This window comes from Natator depressus, chromosome 5 (genome assembly GCF_965152275.1).
Source record: "Natator depressus isolate rNatDep1 chromosome 5, rNatDep2.hap1, whole genome shotgun sequence".
Lineage (NCBI taxonomy): Eukaryota > Metazoa > Chordata > Testudines > Cheloniidae > Natator > Natator depressus.
Window position 1 is genome coordinate 113,968,840 of NC_134238.1, and position 23,591 is coordinate 113,992,430.

At 39.6% G+C, this 23,591-nt stretch overlaps 1 protein-coding gene across 3 annotated transcripts in view; it reads left to right on the top strand.

Moving 5' to 3' along the window:
* The window catches only part of IFT74 (intraflagellar transport 74), a 63,639-nt gene that overhangs the window by 27,085 nt on the left and 12,963 nt on the right, over positions 1–23,591 (top strand). For all 3 annotated transcript variants that reach the window (XM_074953482.1, XM_074953484.1, XM_074953483.1), the window contains exons 9-16: positions 53–191; positions 1,096–1,158; positions 2,915–3,058; positions 3,825–3,865; positions 10,840–10,919; positions 18,069–18,122; positions 20,864–20,961; positions 22,550–22,676. In XM_074953482.1, coding sequence (XP_074809583.1) covers positions 53–191; positions 1,096–1,158; positions 2,915–3,058; positions 3,825–3,865; positions 10,840–10,919; positions 18,069–18,122; positions 20,864–20,961; positions 22,550–22,676 — 746 coding nt within the window. The remainder of the gene's footprint in view (positions 1–52; positions 192–1,095; positions 1,159–2,914; positions 3,059–3,824; positions 3,866–10,839; positions 10,920–18,068; positions 18,123–20,863; positions 20,962–22,549; positions 22,677–23,591) is intronic.

The window sequence follows — 23,591 nt, forward strand, 5'->3', positions numbered from 1 at the left end:
TAGTACCTAGTACTAGTTACAAAAATACTCTTACTTTCCTCTGTCATTACAGCAAAGAAAAGTTAATTCAAGCAGTGGAAGAAGATATTGAGCGTGAAAAACAAGTAGCTGATGACATAATAAAAAATATGTCTCAGGAAAATCAAGCTAAATACATGGAGATGAAGGCTAGAAATGAAAAACTGTTGCAGGTGGGTTTTGTCATATTGTTTTCTAAGATGTATGTGAAATTAGCTCCATGATTTCCACTGTATAGTTTGGAATACTGAAGAATTTCAGATCTGATTAATTTAAAAGGAAACTTTCAGGTAGCATTATCCCCAACATTTCAACTTTGTGCTAGTGCATGAAAATCAGAAAATGAAATTGACTAGAAACAAAATAACGCTTAGCACTTTCGACCTATAGATATCAATGTGGTTTACAAAGGATAAATTGTCCTTGCTCTCCTCCATCATTATTCTTATTTTACAGATGGGGGAAATAAAAGTGTAGAGGTTAAGGCTGTGATCCTGCAAACAGATGCTTAACTTTAAGCACATGAGTAAAATTAAGAACAACTATAAACTATGCAGGATCCAGACCTAAATGACCTGCCCAAGGTCACATTGCAAGTCAGTGACAGAGATGAGAGCAAAACCCAAGATTTCTGATTCCTTGTCCACTACAATAACTGCCTGGCATTCACATAAATGAAAATGACTGCAAAAATTAAACTGAGATTTTTAAAATTCTTTCAGTGTCAGTAACCTACAGTTTAACAAAAGAGATGAGGCTATTTTTAAAATATATATATTATTTTTTCAACGGACACTTTCCCTTCAAATTAAAAAAGGGGACGATGGTTCATAATTATAACTAAGATACAAGTAACGATGATATGAAGCTTATTCACAAAGACCTCAGTACTGCAAAGTCAGTGAAGCTCTGCCTGGAGCTGTTTGGAAGAAGGGGTCTTAACCTGTTCACACATATACCTAATAAAAACAACTGAACATTCTACAGCATTTGCAAGTATAAAATGTGTAAAACAGGGAAGTAAATCCTCCTCCAGTGGTAATTGTTACCTAAACTTTTCATATTTGTTTTCTTTAGGAATTAGATGCTCAACAGCAGGAGTTGGATGGACTGAATATAAAGGAAGACACTCTAGGATCTGTATGTATGAAGATAAATAACTGATCTACTTTTATTTGTAAATGCAAAAAAAAAGTCTTGTCAACAAAGTAATCACAGTATATTTTTTTCTGTAACTCTTTAATGGCTTGATCCTGCACCCATTGAAGATAAGGGCAAAGCTCGCATCTATTTTAGTGGTGTGGATTCAGGCCATTAATTTGTATAATTTTATTTTTAGCAGATAGGTCCAAAACTCCACCAATTATGATTTATAACTTGTTTTTGCTAGGTGTCAGGTAATCAGATAACTGTATTTCACAACTAGTATATCATACATGTGAAATATAGCTTAGTGATTACATCATAGATGTAAACTATCACTTTTGAAAGTATTAAGAAAGTCACTCGCTTTATGCTACTAGAGTAATTGGTATTTTGTGTGGATCTAAACAAACATCCAGGAGAACAGAATTCCATCAACAAGCAAGATCAGGGTTGTAACACTGTCCTTCTGTGGCCACTTTTCTAGCCTATGTGCTGGAGCAGCAGATGCAGTCCTTCCAAACCCCAACACAAGGGCTCCTTGTTTTTGTACATATGTGTATGAGCTCAAATCAGTGGTCCTCTCCACAGTCACTTATTTTGATCTAGTATCAGTGCTCCTCTGAAGGTCATCTTGCATGGTAATTTCACTTCCATTCCCGCAGAGGCAACCTAGCACTTAAGTAGCATGCAAGGGCTTGCTTGTACTCCCTAGCCTGAGCTAAATTTTTCCCATGGTGAATATATACTGTGCTGTCACTTAAGTGTGTAGTAGGCCTGTGGCTTTCCTCCATGTTTTCCGCTGCCTTGGATTTGCTCCTCAGAAAGAAAGCAGAACATATTTTGCCACTAGATACTCTAGCATTCAGGATAGCTATGGTGAAGTTTCCTTTCTAAACTCTATTTTTCAGTTACCCTTAACGTTGTCAGATGTATTCTTTTGTGACATTAGAAATCAGAGAATTACTTTTAATTGTTCTCTGAATATATACATCAGATCACTCACAAACTCTTCTCCCCAGACAGTTGAGAGGTTTGCAATTTCTCCTTATGACTCAGCCTTCTTTAATGTGTGTGTGAGTGACTTCATCTCCCACTTTGAAAGAACTGGCCTAAATTCCACAGCAGGGGTTGTGCTACACACACACAAACCAATACACACACAACCACTGAAGTTGAAGATTGCCTGCATTGATCTCACAGAGGAACATACACCCAAGAGTGTAGATATGATGCAGTATATATCCTCAGAAAACAATAGTTACAATGAAGTAATTTCCTCTTCTCTTACTTTCATCGGTTAGTGGCACAGAGATTTTGACAACCCCTTCAAATATTAGATCTTTTGATGTGTGCATGTGGCTTGATATCATAGTGAAAATGTCTTGACCGTGAAAGGCCTTTCTGCCACTTCCCCCATATTGGTTCCTTAATAGAGATTATCTTCTAGCAAAGAAGGAGCGGAAATGTACTTGGTAAATTCGGAGCTCCATTAGTGTAGACCCTCATAGCAAGACATAGCCTAATAAAGCACTCAGATAGCCCTGAGATGCTCAGAAACTGTGCTTAAGGGCAAGATCCTAGACAGCTAGATTATATGGGTGGTCCTTTGTACTTCACTGTACAGTTGCCAAATAAACTTGTTTTATTGAATATGTGAACTTTGCTAAATAAAAATATAAGCACTGCAACAATTTCTTACCTACTGGCAATGCATCTAACCAGTAAGTGTTTGTTTGTTTGTTCTACTCAGGAAATAGCACATTCCCAGGTAAAACAAGAGGCAGTGCAGATGTATGAAAAACTTCATGGGCTCGAGGAACATCGGGATCAAATGATTGCTGAGGACAAGAGTATGGGATCGCCACAGGAAGAAAGAGAGAGATTACTGAAACAGGCAGGAAAACAAAATGACTATTATATCTTTTGTTTACAAGGCTTTTTTAATTCAGTGTTTTTTAAAGAATGACAATGTTAAAATACTGGGCTGGATTCTCTGCCTTGGTTCTGGCCCTTTTTGCTCTTTGAGCAACACAAAGGGGCTGATTAAGATTATCTGGTGGGATGGAGCTCTGAGCTAATGTAAAACTGGCAGAGGCAGCTCCTGTTCTAGTCCCCTTCACACCGGTTTAGAGGGCATGTTAGGATGGAAAGGGAGCACTCGGGGGTGGGGAAATTGGATTCATTTTATTTAACATCTTTCTAACTCACGACTAAAAAGTTTGGGAAAGATGAGCTGTCTTATTAATTACGGACCTGGTCCTGCAACCTTTTCTGATGTGAATAATTCCTACTAAGATAAGTAGTCTGATTAACTTAAATGAAGCTGTTTGCATGCATAAGAAGTATTCATGTGAGTAAGTGTTGCAGGATTGGACTATAAAATAGAGCATTAAAGTTTAAAATATGTATTGGGAAAAGAAGAGAAGCACTGGGAGGTAGCTGAAATGATGACACCACTAAATGATAGTATTGCATCTTTTGTTCAACAAAGCAACCATTGTAGAAAAATGATTTCCAAGTAGATCTTTGGCAGGCTGAGCCTTCATTCCTAACATAACTGAGTTAATCATTTGGTTTTGTACATCTTTTAGATTGTATCTCTCTTTTTTGTCTTTGAATTTATTCCCTGTATTGAAACATTTGTTATTAATTTTTTATAGGTTAAAGAAGATAACCAGGAAATAGCAAGTATGGAAAGACAGTGAGTACTTATGTTATATTGCTCTTATAAGCTCCGCTCCCGCCAGTGGGTCCGCACATTGTAAGAGAAGTGTCTGAACATAGAATTAGGAGCCAAACGTTACTTTTTGTTCTCACCCAAACTTCTCCTCTGTGGAGCTGAGCAAGTCATTTATCCTGTTTGTTATCCTGCTGTGAGAATTAGTTAATATTTATAAAGTAATAATGTGTTGCCCTTAGCTGTTGTTGTTAATAATAATCTACAGTAAAAATTAATTAAATTAAGTTACTAAAGCATTCTTTATATGTATTATGCTTATACTCCCTAAAGCTACTGTATTTGAGGATCTCTTGCGTTTACTTTAGAAACTCAGCTGTTTTTTAAAAAAGTCTCTGAGTTTAAATTTAGTGAGCAATCTCAACCTGGAGACCTTTTAAAATTTGCTCTAAATTATTTTTAAACAGTTTTTCCAAAGTTTAAAACGTTTGACTGGCTTGCTGCTGTGTTGATATGTGCTGTATAAATCAAATGTCTATGAGACGTAAATAAATAATTTTATGCTTGCTTCCATAATTTAAAACTGATATCATAACTTGTTTTAATACAAATATTTATTGGTACAGTTAAGCCCTGTTACTACATCACAAGTTAAATATTGTCTAATCCATATTTATGCAGTAGGTAAACTGTTTAAAGTAGGACTGTCAAGCAATTTAAAAAATTAATCGCGATTAACAGTACGATTAATCGTGCTGTTAAGCAATAATAGAATACCATTTATTTAAATATTTTTGGATGTTTTCTACATTTTCAAATATATTGATTTCATTTACAACACAGAATACAAAGTATACGGTGCTCACTTTATATTTATTTTTGATTACAAGTATTTGCACTGTAAAAAAACAAAAGAAATAGGATTTTTCAATTCACTTAATACAAGTACTGTAGTGCAATCTCTTTATCATGAAAGTTGAACTGACACATGTAGAATTATGTACAAAAAAACCTGCATTCAAAAATAAAACAACGTAAAATTTTAGAGCCTGTAAGAAAACTCAGTCCTACTTCTTGTTCAGCAAATCGCTCAGACAAACAAGTTTGTTTACATTTGCAGGAGTTAATGCTGCCCACTTCTTGTTTACAATGTCACCTGAAAGTGAGAACAGGCATTCTCATGGCACTGCTGTAGCCAGTGTCCCAAGATATTTACATGCTGGATGCGCTAAAGATTTCATATGTCCCTTCATGCTTCAAGCACTATTCGAGGGGATATGCGTCCATGCTGATGATGGGTTCTGTTCGATAACAATCCAAAGCAGTGTGGACTGATACATGTTCACTTTCATTATCTGAGTTAGATGCTACCAACAGAAGGTTGATTTTCTTTTTTGGTGGTTTGGGTTCTGTAGTTTCCACATTGGAGTGATGCTCTTCTAAGACTTCTGAAAGTATGCTCCACATCTCGTCCCTCTCAGATTTTGGAAAGCACTTCAGATTTTTAAACCTTGGGTCGAATGCTGTAGCTATCTTTAGAAATTTCACATTGGTACCTTTTTTGTGTTTTGTGAATTCTGCAGCGAAAGTATTCTTAAAATGAACAATACAGAATCATAGAACTGGAAGGGACCTCGAGAGATCATCTAGTCCAGTTCCCTACACTCAAGGCGGGACTAAGTATTATCTAGACCATCCCTGACAGGTGTTTGTCTAACCTGCTCTTAAAAATCCCCAATGATGGAGATTCCACAACCTCCCTAGGCAATTTATTCCAGTGCTTAACATGTGCTGGGTTATCATCCGAGACTGTTATAACATGAAATATATGGCAGAATACAGATAAAACAGGGCACATACAATTCTCCCCCAAGCAGTTTAGTCACAAATTTAATTAACGCATTATTTTTTTAAGAAGTGTCATCAGCCTGGAAGCATGTCCTCTGGAATGGTGGCCGAAGCATGAAGGGGCATATGAATGTTTCGCATACCTGGCATTTAAATACCTTGCAATGCCGGCTTCAAAAGTGCCATGTGAACGTCTGTTCTCACTTTCATGTTTCACTTTGATGTTTTAAATAAGAAGCCGGCAGCATTATCTCCTGTAAATGTAAACACACTTGTTTGTCTTAGCGGTTGGCTGAACAAGAAGTAGGACTGAGTGGATTTGTAGGCTCCATGTCTGCCAGCACCAACAGCATCAACTCTTGTAGTGCCAGAGATACTGGCACCAACAGGGTCAGGAGGTCCGTGGCAGCCACAAACATGCGTAGGAGCTCCTGATTGCAGTCCTCTGGGCTCCCGCAGGAGGTCTAACAGATTGTGCAGGAACTGCCCTTTGAAGGATCCTTGCTTTTTTAGGAGCAGACACGCTAAGCCGTGGGTTAAAAGACTTCAGGGCAACATTAAAGTCCCTGGGGTTGTAGACCCTAGCCCCTTTCAGGAAGCACTTCATGCCTCAGCGGCCCCTCCAATATTCTGCTTCAGCTGTCCAACAGGACCTGCAGAGAAAGAAGACTAGAGGTTATAGGCGTAGACCATCTTCTCTTTCTACCTCTGCTTTAGTGCCTGCCTCACCTAGGCATCCAGGGGGTTCTAAGCAGGCATTTTGATGGGAAGCTTGAGGACATCGTACCAGTTCCCAGGATGCCAGACCCAATTATTCATTTGTTTGCAAACTGCCTTACCCATTTTATCAGCGCTTGGTCTCAGCACTATGACTTGTGGGTGTTGAGCACTATAGAAGTGGGATATTCCTTCCAATGTATTTCCTTCCCACCTTCCCTCCCCATCGCTCTTCAGGGACCCATCTCACAAAGAACGTCTGGTCCAGGAGGTTGAATCTCTTCTTCATGTGGGAGCCGTAGAGGAAGTTCCACAGAATTTAAGAAGGAAAGGTTTCTACTCCTGTTATTTTCTAATCCCGAAGCCAAGGGAGATCTCAGGCCTATTTTCGGCCTGCATCAGCTCAACAGCTATCTCAAAAAGATTACATTTTGCATGATCACACTGGCATCCATTATTCCCTCTCTGGATCCCAGAGACTGATATGCCACCCTACTTTCATGTGTCGATATACCAAATGCACAGAAAGTTCCTCAGATTAGTAGTGGAGTACTCACATTACCAGTCCATGGTGCTTCCATTCAGTCTATCTGCAGCTCCTTGGGTGTTCACAAAATGTCTGGCTGTGGTAGCAGTGTCCCCTCCCCACATCCATCCCATGTTTCCTGGGGTGGGGAGCAGGGAGGCTCTGTCCTCCTGCTGCTGTGGCGGAAACAGGACTGACAGTGGCGAGGCTGGGGGTCGGCGGTACAGCTGCTGGGGAAGCTGCCGGCATTCTGCTCCTTTCCCCACTGCTGCCCCTCCCAGCGGGGAAAGGAGCAGAACCCCCAGCCCTGCCCCCACAGCCCTCTCCTCCGCCGGGGCTGCTGCTGCTGTGGTACACAGATGGAGATGCCGCTCCGTGGAAGGGCAGGGGGCGGGGCTGGGAGTTCTGCTTCTTTCCTGCTGGGGGAGACAGCGGGGAAAGGAGCAGAACTCCCAGCCCCACCCCTGCCCTTCCAGGCATGGAGCTGTGTCTCCATCCTTCCTCATACTACAGCAGCAGCCCTGCCGAAGACAGGGCTGGGGGGCGGGGCTGGGGGCAGTACAGCCACCGGTGGAGCTGCCAGCGTTCTGCTCCTTTCCCTGCTACCTCTACCAGTGTGGAAAGGAGCAGAACCCCCAGCCCTCCTGCTGTTGTCTCTTTCTGGTACACTGTACCGGCTATAAATAGCTTGCCAGTACGGCGTACTGGCCCACTTGCACTGCTGGTTATATCCAGCGTTCATCTTATTCAGTCAGCCTTCAAGGCCTTAGGACTGCTGATCAATGCAAACGAATCTATCCTTTGCCCATTGCAGAGGATAGGATTTATAGGGGCTGTGTTAGACTCTACCCAGGCCAGAGCTCTCCTCCCAGAGTTGAGAGTCCAATCTATTCGATCTCTCATGACAGTACTCAAGATTCATCCAATCACAACAGTCCAAAACTGTATGAGACTCCTAGGGCACATGGCCTGATGCACATATGTAATACAACATGCCAGGCTACACTTCAGATCCCTTCAAACGTGGCTGGCCTCAGTGTACTCACCAAACCGTCTGCATCTGGACACTTGCTCATGGTACCTTCACAGGTTCTAATTTTGCTGAATTGGTGGTTGAATCCTATCAACATTTGTGTGGGTGCTTCCTGCGCCCTCAACCATCAATGACTCTGGTCTCAGGCTCTAAGATGGCTCTAGGATGGGGAGCTCACCTGGAGCTCTGAACTCAGGGTCTTTGGTCCTCGACAGAACTTGCCCTTCGTATAAATGTCAGAGAGATCAGGGCCATTTGTCTTGCCTGTCAGGCTTTCCTACCTCATATCGGGGAAGAAACCTGCTTGTCCTTCCAGAAGACATTGCAGCAATGTTTTACCTGATCAGATAGGGAACAGATCTCCTGAGCAGGTCTTTCTCCAGTCACCACGAATGGTCTCTTCACTCGATGTAGCCGGAGGCATTTTTCAGTACTAGGTCTATTTAGGCAGTCCCCTATTTGCAAACAAATACAACAGAAAATGTCACCAATTCTGCACCCTACAAAGTCACAGTCCAGGTTCCATCACAGACGCCTTTCTGCTACCCTGGATGGGAAAGCTTTCTTATGCTTTTCCCCCAATCCCACTTCTACACAGAGTGCCACTAAAGAGCAAGCAGAACCATACCTGGGGAATATTAATAGCCCCAGCATGGCCGCGCCAACACTGGTTCTCCACTCTACTGGACCTTTCAGTGGTAACTCCAATCTTGCTCCCTTTGCACCCAGATTTGGTCTCTCTGGACCACAGTTGACTGCTTCTCCCAAACCTGTGAACCCTTTTTTTAACAGCCTGACAGCTCCATGGTTAAATCCCAAAGAGGAGGCTTGCTTGCAGCAAGTTCACCAGGACTTACTAGGTAGCACGAAGCCTTCCACCAGGGCCACCTGCCTGTCAAAATGGAAGCATTTCTCTATCTGGGCTTGTCAAACCAGAGTCTCACCAATTCATTCATCCATCCAACAAATACTTGACTATCTCCTGCACCTGAAACAGCAAGGCCTAGCGATTTCCTCTCTCAAGGCTCACCTGGCAGCAATATCAGTCTTCCACCCTCACGTGGATAACTGTTCTATGTTTTCTAATGACATGACAATTAGATTCCTTAAAGGCCTGGAAAGATTGTACCCTCAACTAAGGGAGCCAGTTTCCCCTTGGGATGTGAACTTAGTTTTGGTTAAATTTATGACACCATCATTTGAGCCTCTTTCTAGAGGTTATACATGCTGTTTATACTACACCTTTACTGGAAGGTGATCTTCCTAATGCCATCGCTTCTGCCAGAGGGGTCTCCAAACTGTGCACCCTCATATCCAAACCACCATACACAGTCTTCTTTAAAGATAAGGTGTGCTTACGCCCTCATCTGAGGTTTTTGTCTAAAGTAGTTTCAAATTTTCATATCAGTCAATTTACTTGCCTGCATTTTACCCCAAACCACATGCAAATAGGGATGAGCAATGACTACACATAATAGACAAGCACTGGCATTCTGCATAGACAGGACCAAACCATTCTGGCAATCCACCTAACTGTTCATGGCCATAGCAGACAGAATGAAAGGTTTTTCGATCTCCACTCAGAGAATTTCATCTTGGATAAGTTCTTGTATCTGCACATGTTATGATCTGGCAGGCATGTCTCCTCCAGACAAGCTGACTGCCCACTCTACAAGATTGCAAATATCCTCAGCAGCATTCCTGCTGCAGATGCCTATCCTGGACATTTGCATAGCACCAATCTGGTCATCGGGATACACATTCTTCTCCCTTTACACCATCACTCAGTATACAAAAGATGATGCGAAATTTGGTCGCTTTGTATTGTCTGTGCATACATAAACTCTGGTCCAACTGCCTATTTAACGGCTTGGGAATCATCAAGAGCAGAATGCACATGTGCAATCACTTGAAGAAAAAGTGGTTACTAACCTTTCATAACTATTGTTCTTCGAGATGTGTTGCACATGTCCTTTCCACGACCCACCCTCCTACCGCTCTGCATCAGAGTTTCTGGAAGGAAGAAACTGAGGGGACTCAAGGTCAGCTGGGTCCATCAGCAGAGGGCGCTCAAGCCATTCCAGCAGGTACCACTGTTGGGAAAAGTTTCTGGTGACTCTGCGTGGGGTACGCACACACCAAGAGTGGAAAGGACACGTGCAACGCATCTCAAAGAACAATTATGAGAGGCTAGTAACCCTTTTTCTTTAAATCTCCTAGAAACTATGGTGCACAATTTTATTTAAATATTCACAGTCACAGGCATTTTATGGATTTATTTTTAAACTGAGTAACCAACATTTGATTGGCTAATAATAAGTTGCTTAAACAGAATTCTTGGTAGCTAAGAAAAATTATAATTGGCAAAGAATTATAGTTGGAGATTTACAGAAGAATTTCTGAATGTAATTTAATTACTTAATCCATTTGATTATAGTTTACAGTGTTTTATATTTCTTAATTAATATTCCTGTACAGAGAATTTTATTTAAATAAAAATCACAATTTCCTGCTGCATTATGCCGTTTGTTGTCTCTCTGTAATGCTGTGTAACAACCAACAGAGGGACCCATATAGTAACACAAAACTGAGTAAGAACTGAATAATTGTAGTGATTATGTTTGTTTCACAGACAAAAGGTGTTTAGTCCAAAACGAGGCAGAAACAATGTGTTTAGTACATTGAGAGACCAGAGTGAGGGGTGCCATACAAATGCTTGTTATAAAGACAATAACCTTACTATTCTATTATTATTTGTATTAGTAATACATTTTGTTTACTATTTTTATTCTGATCCTTCTCTTCATAGTGCCTCTTAAAAGCTAACCATTTAACAGCACATTTTTAGCTCCAGATTTTATTATTTATTATTAGGCTGACAGAAATAAAAGAAAAAATCAACCATTTTAATGATGTCATTCGACGACTTGAGATGGATCTGGAGGAGCACCAAGGTAATAGCACCAAATTCAAAATAGAATTTAAAGAGCCAAATTTACAAAAGTTGGCTTTAAGTTTGCATGTGGTTTGCGTGGCTTTGCAGTTTGCAATTTGGGGTGTCCTAAAACTCTGATTTGCATCTGCAAATATCTTTTGTGTAGCCTGATCTGGAAGAGCACAAACTCCAGTTTGTAGATGTCCAAAACTGTGAGTTCTTTACATTAGTTTGAGGCCAGAAGTGTGGTTCTGGTCAGTAAAATGACTGTAGAAAAATAGCACTTAGTGCACCTATCTGTTTCTTCTGTGTTGTCCCAATCATATCTGCATGGCTTCTTGAGAAAAAACAAGCCTTTATTACTGGCACCACTGTAAAACTGGTCTATCACCAGAAAAACAAAATACTGTAATTTTTGTGTTGTCTTTGGTCTCTGAAATATTGTCAGTTAATTTGGATTTTGGAATGTTTGTTGCTTGTAATGAACAATGTGTAATGTGAAACATGAAAATGGAGCTGAATTCTTCCTTTGAGGCGTCAGATGTTTGAGCCGTGGCCAACTAGCAGAATAACAACTTGATTGACAAATGCTTTGATCAGGTACATCAGATCATATATTTTCTGTCCCTGACAGTCTATACAATAGCTCATTCCCTGTTCCATAGCAACTGGAGGCAGAGCAGATCTTTGACTTTGAGCAAACAGTGGTCCATCTCTGAATCAGCTTTGATAGGGTGCTCCATCTCTGAGTGATTGCTTATTGACTGGAGCTTAGTGGTAGAGGGCTTAAGGAGTTATAAAGCTCACCCCAGCTTTAAAAGTGTCTTTCTAGCCTGACTCAGAAAGAGTCCTACTCCAGCTTTGGAAGACTTAGTGTAGGACTGAAATTGACTTGAGACCCTGGCTTAGGCAGAGGCCTGTTCCAATTATGAAAGATTCTGTTTAGCTTGGGAGTCTAATCAAGGCTTGCTGTAGCTTAGTCCAGCTGGGGAAGCTTAGTTTAGGCCCATACCAGCCCTGACAAAATTCTGTTCACCCTGGAAACTCAGCCCAGGCAAAGGCTTGTTCTAATTCTGGTGGCTCTTACTTTGACTGGGAGCTGCATTGTTACGATGATGCTGCGGGAATCTCTGAAACAGAAGTTATTTTGCTTCCTATGAGACATTTAAATTAACATGTGTGTGTAAATAATTATAATATTTTTAACTCTTGTGAAACAGGAGGGCCAGGGAGCAGTGGGAGTGCTAGAGGGGAAATTTATAAGCTCAAGGCTAATTAAGGCGTGGTTCCCTATAGACTAAGGAAGGTGGCTGCAGGTTACTTGGAGCACCTGCAGTCAATTAAGGCCCTGTTAGGAACATAATAAAACCCCCTGCTTCAGGCAGACAGAGGAAGAGGAGGAAGGAGAGAGGACTGGAGCTTGGAAGTGTGCTGTGAGACATGGAAAATCAGAGAACCGAAGTAAGGGGGACCCTGTCCAGCAGGGGAGGGAGACTCCCTTCCCCAGCATCTAAGGACTGCAGGTACCCCACCCAAGGGGGAAGAGGCTAAGAACCCGCAGGGTTTGAGAGGGGCTGGGGCTCAGAGTGAGGAGCAAACCCAGACTCCTCTCCCACTTCCCTCCTTTACCACCTTCCTGGGCCACTAGTGGGGCCATCGATGCCCCAAGAACAGGGGCAAGGAGTGGCATCTTAGCTCCCTGCCAAGAAAAGCGTAGGACCCACCAGACTAACATCAGCCATCTTGTCACACTCTCCTGAGTATTTTTTTCCTCTTGAGAGGAGGCTCAGCACACAATCTGACCTCTAGTTTCTTTGAAATGACAATTGTACTGATGTTGAGCTTAGCTTAAACAATTGCATAATGCTTACTGTTTCTCTTCTCCATCTCTTATACATTTCATTTCTTATTACTGAAATGTAGCGTTTTCATTGTTTCCCAGACTAACAGCTTGTTATTGAAAGCATTTTTTGTTATTTTTCCCTTTTCCAGATAGCAGTAAGAGTTTTACTATTTTGCTTTTATTTTTCTTTTCATTTGGTTTCCAACACTGTTATCTTTGTATCCTTGGATGAGTGTAGAAGGTAAGAAGTGAATTGCTTCTTAGTTTTATAGTTTAGCAACAACTGCATAGCAACCAGTCCTTTGTTGCTGGTCCTCCATTGCACTTGCTCTGCTGCCGTCATTTGTTTTCTAAAGGCCTTTATTTAAAAGAAGTGTATGAAGTACATTTAGTAGAACTGCTGGTACCCTAATATCTGGACTGATCAGTAGAAGATAAGTATTACATGCTGAATGAGACTACCTTGTATAATTATCTGATAGCCAGTAATGTTTCCTACAATCTAGATTGATCAGGAATGTATTGGGCACTGACCTTGTTCGTGCACTATGGGGACAGAGCCCACCTGGTCTAAATTGCCATAGCTCCATGGAGATACAACAGTTTACGCCAGCTGAGAATCTGCCCCATAAAATTTATTTTCTGTATTTTTTCCCTCATCAGCTTTTTTTCTGTTTAAAACATCACTGCATGACTACTGTATTTTTGACCGTGAAAGTAATGATTACATAACTTGTCCTCGTAATCTGTGCTTAACCTCGTCCTTGTCCGTAAGTTATACTCATTTGAATCTTTTGTCACCCACACTTTTACAAGGTAGACTAAAGACTTATAGCACTTGAAGTTAAGCACATGCATATGTGCTTTGCTGAATAAGCATGAACTTACACACATGCTTAAATTCTTTGGTGAATCAGGGCCAAATTTTTAATGTTAACATGAACAGCAGCTGGAAAGCACAAAAAGAAATTTCCAAAACAGTAGGTGAAATAGTAATTCTCTCTCACTGTGCTCTGGACTGCATCTGGCTTCTCCTGCCCATTTCTTGTGTGAATGTTGACAGCCAAGGTGCTTCTTCTAAAAGCCTCGTATTAGAGCAAATAATATTATTAAAGGTTAGGATGTAGTTTTTTCCAGTGTACTTCTGTTATTGGACTGGAACTACGTTAACTTATAAATTTTATATAAATAAGCTTTTTATAAAGCCTCAGTTCAATAGTAACGTTTCAAAAAAATAAAATGTCAAATGAAAACCATTGATTTTATACACCTAAAAATTCCTTTACAGCATTTGAAATCCAAATATTTCACCGCTAAAAACATGGAAGTAAAAGTGACTGTTTGTAAACAAAACTAAAACTGACTTCATTGATTTTTATTGTCCAAGCAGAGAAGCAAGTAATTAGGATTTTTAAAATTTTAACTTCTAATAATCTAAAATAATATAGGTTAAAAAAAAAAGTCCACTTACAATATGTGACTTGTAAGTTGGCAATGACATTTAAATGACCAGACACAAATGCCTAATAAATCAGATGTATGGAATGTATTAAATGTACGGAATATTTAAAGTATGGTGTTGGTAAAATAATTCAAACTTTTGAGCTAAACTTATTTATACACTATGGACATTTTAAAACTAGTGCTTTAATTCTTTAAACCCTTTTAGATTGCTTACAGTGAGCCTTAACGTGCTAACCATGTAGAGTGATGCACAGTCTTCTTGCAAGTGGAATGGACTTCATGCTGCTAATTTACCCTGTATCATGAAAGGGAGAGTCAGCAAGAAACAAGGCCACAGCTGCAAGGAAACTCAAGCAAAATCACTGTCCCTCAGAGGCCACTGGTTATGCTTATTGTTTGTATGCACTAGATAAAAAGGAAAGCAGAGAGGATGTAGATGTAAAAGATCTGGGGGAAAATGTGCTTGCTCAGTTAAATCTATATCCAGCTTTTCCTTTCCTTTTGTGCGTTTTAAATGCTTGGACATATGCTGAAATTAGTGATAAGACTGAATTTCAAACCAGGCACTTATTAAGTTAAGGCTGCCATAACATGATGAACTTGTGCCATCTTCTTGAAATTTTGCAGCATATATAGTAAGAGTCTGTCCCTGTTCTAAGACTCCTTAATTGAAGACTTCTTGTAACCCAGTATTTAGGTACAAAGGTGGCTTGAGTTAAGGGCATCATGGTATATGTACTGATACTGTTGCTGTTAAAAACATTCTAACGGTCTTATCTTAGCATTATTTTAAACAAATTTTCTTTACATTTTGTTCCCATGCTGAAGTGAATTGTGGTACCTAAACCACACTTTGGACTAAATTATGTTCACTTTGGACTAAATTATGGCTTGCCACAAGCCCTGAATGAAGGGAAGCGCATAGCTGGACTACTTTAAGAACAGACTGGTAACTAGTTTCAGAGTAGCAGCCGTGTTAGTCTGTATCCGCAAAAAAAGAGCATTGTTCACCTGGTGGCTGAACTTTTTAACTTTGTCCTCACCCGTAACTATTTCACATTTGGGGACAATGTATACCTTCAAATCAGCAGCACTGCTATGGGTACCCGCATGGCCCCACAGTATGCGAACATTTTTATGGCTGACTTAGAACAACGCTTCCTCAGCTCTCGTCCCCTAATGTCCCTACTCTACTTGCGCTACATTGATGACATCTTCATCATCTGGACCCATGGAAAAGAAGCCCTTGAGGAATTCCACCATGATTTCAACAATTTCCATCCCACCATCAACCTCAGGCTGGACCAGTCCACACAAGAGATCCACTTCCTGGACACTACAGTGCTAATAAGCGATGGTCACATAAACACCACCCTATACCGGAAACCTACTGACCGCTATGCTTACCTACATACCTCCAGCTTTCATCCAGACCACACCACACGATCCATTGTCTATAGCCAAGCTCTACGATACAACCGCATTTGCTCCAACCCCTCAGACAGAGACTAACACCTGCAAGAACTCTATCAAGCGTTCTTACAGCTACAATACCCACCTGCTGAAGGGAAGAAACAGATTGACAGAGCCAGAAGAGTACCCAGAAGTCACCTACTACAGGACAGGCCCAACAAAGAAAGTAACAAAACGCCACTAGCAGTCATCTTCAGCCCCCAACTAAAACCTCTCCAACGCATCATCAAGGATCTACAACCTATCCTGAAGGACGATCCATCACTTGAGACAGGCCAGTCCTTCCTTACAGACAGGCCCCCAACCTGACGTAAATACTCACCAGCAACCACACAACAGAACCACTAACCCAGGAACCTATCCTTGCAACAAAGCCCCTTGCCAACTGTGCCCACAGATCTATTCAGGGGCCACCATCATAGGGCCTAATCACATCAGCCACACTATCAGAGGCTCATTCACATGCACATCTACCAATGTGATATGTGCCAGCAATGCCCCTCTGCCATGTACATTGGCCAGACTGGACCGTCTCTACGCAAAAGAATAAATGGACACAAATCAGATGTCAAGAATTATAACATTCAAAAACCAGTCGGAGAACACTTAAATCTCTCTGGTCACTCGATTACAGACCTAACAGTTGCAATATTACAACAAAAAAACTTCAAAAACAGACTCCAACGAGAGACTGCTGAATTGGAATTAACTTGCAAACTAGACACCATTAAATTAGGCTTGAATAAAGACTGGGAGTGGATGTGTCATTACACAAAGTAAAACTATTTCCCCATGTTTATTTTTCCCCCCTACTGTTCCTCACACATTCTTGTCAACTGCCCATCTTGATTATCACTACAAAGGGTGTTTTTGTTTTTTCTCTCCTGCTGGTAATAGCTCACCTTAACTGATCACTCTCGTTATAGTGTGTATGATAACACCCATTGTTTCATGTTCTCTGTGTATATAAAATCATCCTACTGTATTTTCCACTGCATGCATCCGATGAAGTGGGCTGTAGCCCACGAAAGCTTATGCTCAAATAAATTTGTTAGTCTCTAAGGTGCCACAAGTCCTCCTGTTCTTTTTGACTGGTAACTAGATGGAGATCAGATTTTGACTCTGAATCATAAATTTCCCCTTCCTCCAGCAGGGAGAGTAATCTGCACCGGCCCTAAACTCTGCTGCTGCTGCTGTTGTTGTTGTTTATTTGAATTATTGCCAGCACAGCTATTGTGACTGGCACATTGAATGTGGAGCCAAAGCTCCCCATTACTTACTTGTTTACTCAGCCTACTTGAGCAAGAGAAGTCAGCTCCATAAAAGCTACTTTTTCCCCACTGTGTGGCTACTTGCGACATGCGTAGTGAATGCAGGCAATGCTTTCTTGCTCCCCTGCACAGGTTAACGGTGAAAGTTACAATTTGACCCTCTGAATAAACATTTATATAGTCTAGAGCATGTTTAAAATATTTTTAAAAAATAAAGTTTGTTTAATGTACACAAATTTGTCAGGAAGGGAACATTTCCTCACTTATGTATTCAAATTCGCAGCTTAATCTTGTCTTAACATAGCTTTCCCCACCACCACCAGTAAATTGTTATGCTGTAGAAAGCTAAATGTTTATATTATGCTTTCTACTGGATATTCATATTCTTGCCTGTGACTAATGCAGCTGAAACCCAAATTAGGGATGAAGCAGAACCATGAGTTAGTTATTTAAGACCATCCTAATGCATGACAATATAGATGGTGCATGTTTTTTTGTTTTATCTTATTTTACTGAAGATTGCTACCTTGTTAATATCCAGAAAGCACATCACAAAGTAATCTTGCTCGCTGAAAGCCAGAGAAACTGGCATCACTTCCCAAATCTTAAAAAGACTTGCAGAATGACTTAGTTTACCAGTCAACGACATGGCCTAATTGCACAAATGTGATTTTTCCAACACTAAAAAGTGAAACAGACTAATATTCTAAAATGTATTGGCCCTTAATTTAAAAAAAATCTGCCAACTAATACAACTTTAAAAAAATATTTGGGGCACTGTCAAATTCTGAGGCATTTGACCTCTATCCCACTACGTATAGTTAAAAAAAAAAAAACCCTGAAGATTACACTGACGACATATTGTTAAGCTGATTCCCTTTTTTGAAAATGTGTATAATTTGCTGTTGATTGACAATGATTATAGTGAGACATGTAAATAACATACAGTCCAATTCTTTTGTGCTTAAGTATGCAGAATTCATGTTTTAGATAATCAAAGTTTTGTCTACATAAGGGCTACAGGATTAAGTTAATAAAAAAAGACATATAAAGAACATAATGTAGAGTTTGGAGCAGTTGATGTTTTGGAGGTAAATCAATATTACGTCTCTTGTAGGGGAGAAAAATCTGAAATACAAGGAGCTGAAGAAGAGAGAAGAAAGCATGGACAGTAAGTTGTTTAATATAGATTAGACTCCTGAACTGCCAAAGCACAAGGCTTTTTGGATTGTCAAAGTACAATTTATTTGAACCCCAAAACTGCTGACCACTTGTCTTAAGACCCTGTTACCTGATTCAGAGATGCCTCAGCACAAGGTAACTGATACTGCAAATTTACAGATGATTGGAGCACCTTTCCTGGCTCATCATCTGGCGTTAAAGATTTCAGGAACACATTTTTACAAGATAAAAGCTAAAATAAAATTTTTTAAAAATGTGCTAAAATGAAAGTTAAATAATACCATGGAGTGCCCACCGGTGTTCTGAATGCGAGCCAAACTTTGAGTTTACTCTGAGAATCAGAAACTACACCTTCAGGACATTTTGACTTATTTATCTAAGATAAGTACTACTAAAGCTTTCTGACTTACCAATGAGGTCTCGTGACATAGAAGCCTCAGCAGAGGTGAAGTCAGGGTGCAAAACATTTAGGGCAAAAATTTATTTTAAAAGGCTCTATAAACATTCTAACAATAGGATACATTATAAATATATATGGCTGTTTACAAAGCCCAAACCAGGAACTTCCAAGAGCTTACCAACAGATTTAGACACGTGCCATGTAGAAAACCAGTTTGCATGAAAGAAGGCAGTGTTGGTGAGATGGGTATATATAGACTTTGCCAAAAGAAAAATTTGTTTAAGGAGCGTTTAGAATGAGAAGAGGGACAGTAGTATATAGCATGTTAGATTTTTTTTAACTTTTAGGAGAAAGCACTGTCTGTTAGGTTGAAAAAGTGGTCGTCTTGTGAATCTCTGTTAGGTTTGGGGTAATAATTCTCTGCTAAATCCACAACTTGAGTCAAAATATTTATATCAGACATACATGGACATCCATTGATGCCTCAGATTTTGTTCCCTTATAGAATTAGTATGGAAAACGTTTACTGTATACATCTTTCTGTTGTAATGATCTCTAGGAACACATTTAAAATGTTTCTTTCTAAAGGTAAGTTTATTTCATAATTCCCATTTTTCCATTCCCTCTGTTGTTGAGCCAACTCAATGTTTTAGAAGTTTCAACTCTCTTTCTAAAATTGTGGAGAAAAAATATTTGTGGGGATTTTGTGGGGCAGAAGGGATTCCTGTCTGATATCCTTAATGACATTTACCCATCTTCTTTGGCTCAAAATCTAGAAAGTAATACTTTAGTCGTCTTTTCTCTGATATATAACATGCCTGGACACACGTGCTGGTAAGCTTTCCTGAGTCTGATCAAAGTCCAGGCACTGTCTCTGGGTTTCTAGGCACACTTACAGGTTTCAGATTCCCTTTCTAACACCCTTTCTTCTGACAGTTGAGGCCCCACAATCCAGCTGCCTAGGCCATGAAACTAATGTGAGCTCCCCAATAGTCCTCTGTTGCTTAAGCGCTCACTTTCCCAGAGCTCCAAACTTGCGGATACTCTGGGCTTCGTTTTACCTCTTCAGGGATCAGTGATAGTTCAAGCAAACGGACACAGGCTTTGCAAAGGGATCCAACATAATTACTCTTTATTTTAGATAACACAAAAATCAATCAAACACCTATACACCATTCCCTGCGTCAGTTTCCTCACCTCTCTTGAGCATTCTTTGGGATTTTTTCAGAGTCCCCTAGGGTGTCCCCTAGGTTCTCCTCTTGCAGCTTATGGCTTCTTCTTCAAAACATGAAGTCTGTCTAGCTGACCCCTGCAGTCACTATCCTTTAGCTCCCAATCCTGGTTGGGTCTCAGTGGGAAAAGGTCCCCTCTACTACAAAAGCATGCCTCTTTGTTCCTTTCTTCTGCCTCAAGTTTCCTTTGTCTGTCTGACTGACTCAGTCTCTGTATTAAATTAAATTAAATTTGATGGGAAAGACATAAGAGAGGCACAGAAGGGTCTTGATGAGGGGCACAACATGGTCTGAGCAGTGGGCAAGAAAGAATTTTGCTCCTGTGTTCTGCAATAGCTGTAGGGGAGTTAAATGGCAATTGAGGAGACTTAAAGAAAAGGCTTTTAGTACTCTGTCTCTCCTTAAGGCTTTTTGAGTGAGCTTTCACTGCATTGTCTAAGTGCTAGACTTGTAATTTGTTGAAGAGAAAGCTAATGAGTTTGCTTTTCAGAAATAAATTTAGATGGATTGGTAAATATTATAATGGAGAGTCTCTAAAGTTATTTGTGTTGTCTCAATTTCCACCCTTCTGTTGTCATCCTTGTGTTGTTCCTCTTTAATTTTATAGACTGATACCCAGATGCGTACATCTTGAGTGAACAATTCTATAAGTACCAAAAATGCCAGAAACATACGTTGATATGGCATCATTCTAAAAAAATGGAACTGGGAAAAAAAATCTCTTCCACTTAACTCAGCAAATAAATGTCTTAAATAAGCAAGCTGTACTTGATTTTATTTTAAAAATGTGATTATTTCTCACTTGTTCCCATATTTAAAATTTTAACAAAATGGTAAATAGTAAAATACAGATTAAAAAAATAAAACCACAAAACTTCTCAGACCCCAGCATTTAGTAAGCATGAAATTACTTGATAGAGTATTTTATTTAAATTGAAGTATATTTAAATCTTAGGTGTTATACAATTTTGTAAAACTACAGTGAGGTATTTCTATATTTGCTGTTGAATTCAGAGTAACTACAGTTATAATGGAGAACCCAGAATGTTTATGTAAACAGCAGCAGCCTCCCTTAACTTGTTTTCTTTTAATCCGTAGACTTTCTTGAGACTTTTGAAGAGATGAAGACGCAGGAACTGGAACGGAAGGCACAGATAGAGGCCAACATTGTTGCACTGTTAGAGCACTCAAGTAGGGTAAGTGCCTTTCTCTGTCTCTGATAAATTAGGCAGTCATAGCCTCATAAAAGACACTGAGCAAATTAAATAGAACAGTGGTGATTAAATACTGTTCAGCCCAATTATTGGTGTAATTATCTTCCAAACAGTAAACTGATACCATGTGTTATTGTAACAAAGTAGAATTTATTTAATTACTGTTGTATTCTCTGTCACTGTTTTGAGGGAAATTTTATAATTAATAAAATCAGATGATATTTGTGACCAAATCAAAAGGCGTTACCATAATCCATCAGTATGAAACATACAAGAATACTAAAACTAAGAAATGTCATTGTTTGCTAGTTTATCTAGACCAAGTCTGAATATTATAAATGAAGGGGAGGATTCAGTCATCTCCCTTAGATTATTTTCCATATTCTGATTTATGTTGTTTTTAGGAAATTTCTTCTACCTAACCGATTAAAAGTATTTCTAGAGTTCCCCTCAGCATAGTTTCTAAATGATATATGTTCCAGGTGTCCAGCTAGAATTTCCCCATTATCAGTATTTTTTTTTCTTTTCTTTTTTTTTTGCCAAGTCTAACCAAAACAACTCTTCATTGCTTTGATTTTGATTCCCTTGAACTATTTGTAGAGGATGGTCATAGGCATCTTTTAGCCAAGTATTATTTTGAATAAATAGCATTTTAACAGCTCCTTGATACTGTTCTTCAATATGGTGCCCCATAACTTCAAATTATTTTACTAGAAAGGTTGCTTAAGAGTTGATGTGCTGCAAGTCCCATGATACAGAGGAATGCAGTTTTCCTTGTACTTAAGACCCTACTTGAATCACGAGATGATCTTCAAATAATTGTGGCTGGAAAATAGTGGAAAAGTAATAATTGACCTTTATTAATAGCCATAATTTGGAAAAGCCAGAGTAAAGCTATTTGTTTAAGAAGAATTTGCTGGAACAATATTATATTATGCCTGCTAATTTTTTTGATAACCAGACATTTTGCTGCAACTATATTACATTCCTTAAAAAAAAAAAAGTGGCCGGTACAATATAAAATTCAGAAGACTAAAAGTCTTAACACAACTGCTGTCGAAACGGAGTCAAGTCATTTTAGCCTTTTTACATTTTACAGGCATTGAATGTTAGTGTGGTACTTATTGCATACTCAGAATGTATGTTAAACTGTGGACTGCACAAAGTAAGCTAATTAAAATCAAAATTGTGGGGGAAGCCTAGTATTGTATGATTCACAACTTCTGCAATATCACAAATAAAGTAGGGGTTTACTTTATAGTACAATGACTCTACCACAAGTGAAGTATCTAAGGCAATGTCATTTAAACATCCATACTTCATCCTCAATGTTATATCAGTACATCAGTTATAAAAGGGACACAGTTCAGGTTGGCAGACCTGAAATAGAAAATCATTATATTTAAATGGTCTCAAACTATTTAAAAATATTTTGTCCAAGAGTGTTGTAAAAGAGTTAAGTCATAAGTGATGTATTAGCAGAGCTTTTTTCTTGCTGTCCGGTGAACACTCGTAGCTGCAAAGATATCCAGTGTTCTAATTTACTGTCCTTATTTCTGTAAATGAACAGAATGTCAATCGCATGAAACAAATCTCCTCTGTTACCAATCAAGAGTTGAAGATCATGCAGGAAGACCTCACTTTCAAATCAAATGAAATGCAAAAGTCACAGAGCACTGCTAAAAATTTGAGTACAGGTGAGGCTTATGTATGTATATTCCTTCCTTTTTTAAAAATAAAATAACATGAGTCATAGAATACACGAGTATAGGGTTGGTGATCTAGCATACCATGTATGCTAAAACACTGTAGCTAGGGTGTGAGGCAGTGCAAATACTGAGGGATGTATCTTCTTTTGGTGCCTTTATATAGCTCTTCTTAGTGCTAACACAAATTATTTATAATTCATCATAAGAAGACTATTTCTCTGACTAGTAACAATAACTGATTTTCTTGCTTACTTGGTTTAGGACATATTAAAAGTACATTTTAATATTGTGTATAGCAATTCCCATTGCATTAGTAGGAGTTTGCTTTATTTATTTTGATTTATTAGCAACTGACTCAAACTCTAGGCTCTTCATAAACTTTAAAATAACATTTAATAGAAAGTAGTAGAGAGCCACGCAGTGAAATAACCATGTATCAGTTTGAAAATGGACCCCATAATGTCACTTATACCTATGTTTTGTTAGTGCTTTTCTAAGGATATGTCTATGCAGCGAAGAAAAACCTGCAGCTGGCCTGTGCTAGCCGACTCAGGCTCGAGGGGATGTTTCATTGCTGTGTAGACTTCACGCTTGGGCTGGAACCTGAGCTCTGGGACCCTCCCACTCTGCCAGGGTCCTAGAGCCCGGGCTGCAGCCCAAGCACAAAAGTCTACACAGCAATGAAATAGCCCCACGGACTTGCGGGGCTCAGGCTGAGTCGGCTAGCCGCAAGTGTCTAGTTACTGTGTAGACATATCCCAAAGAGGATTCCTGGCAGCTATAATGCAGATGGCCCAACCTTGCCTTGTAAATCGTCAAGATCAAATTCTCAGGACCTGATTCTGCAAGCATGCACATTGTTAACTTAAAACACAAAAATGTTCCTGTTGACTTCAGTGGGAC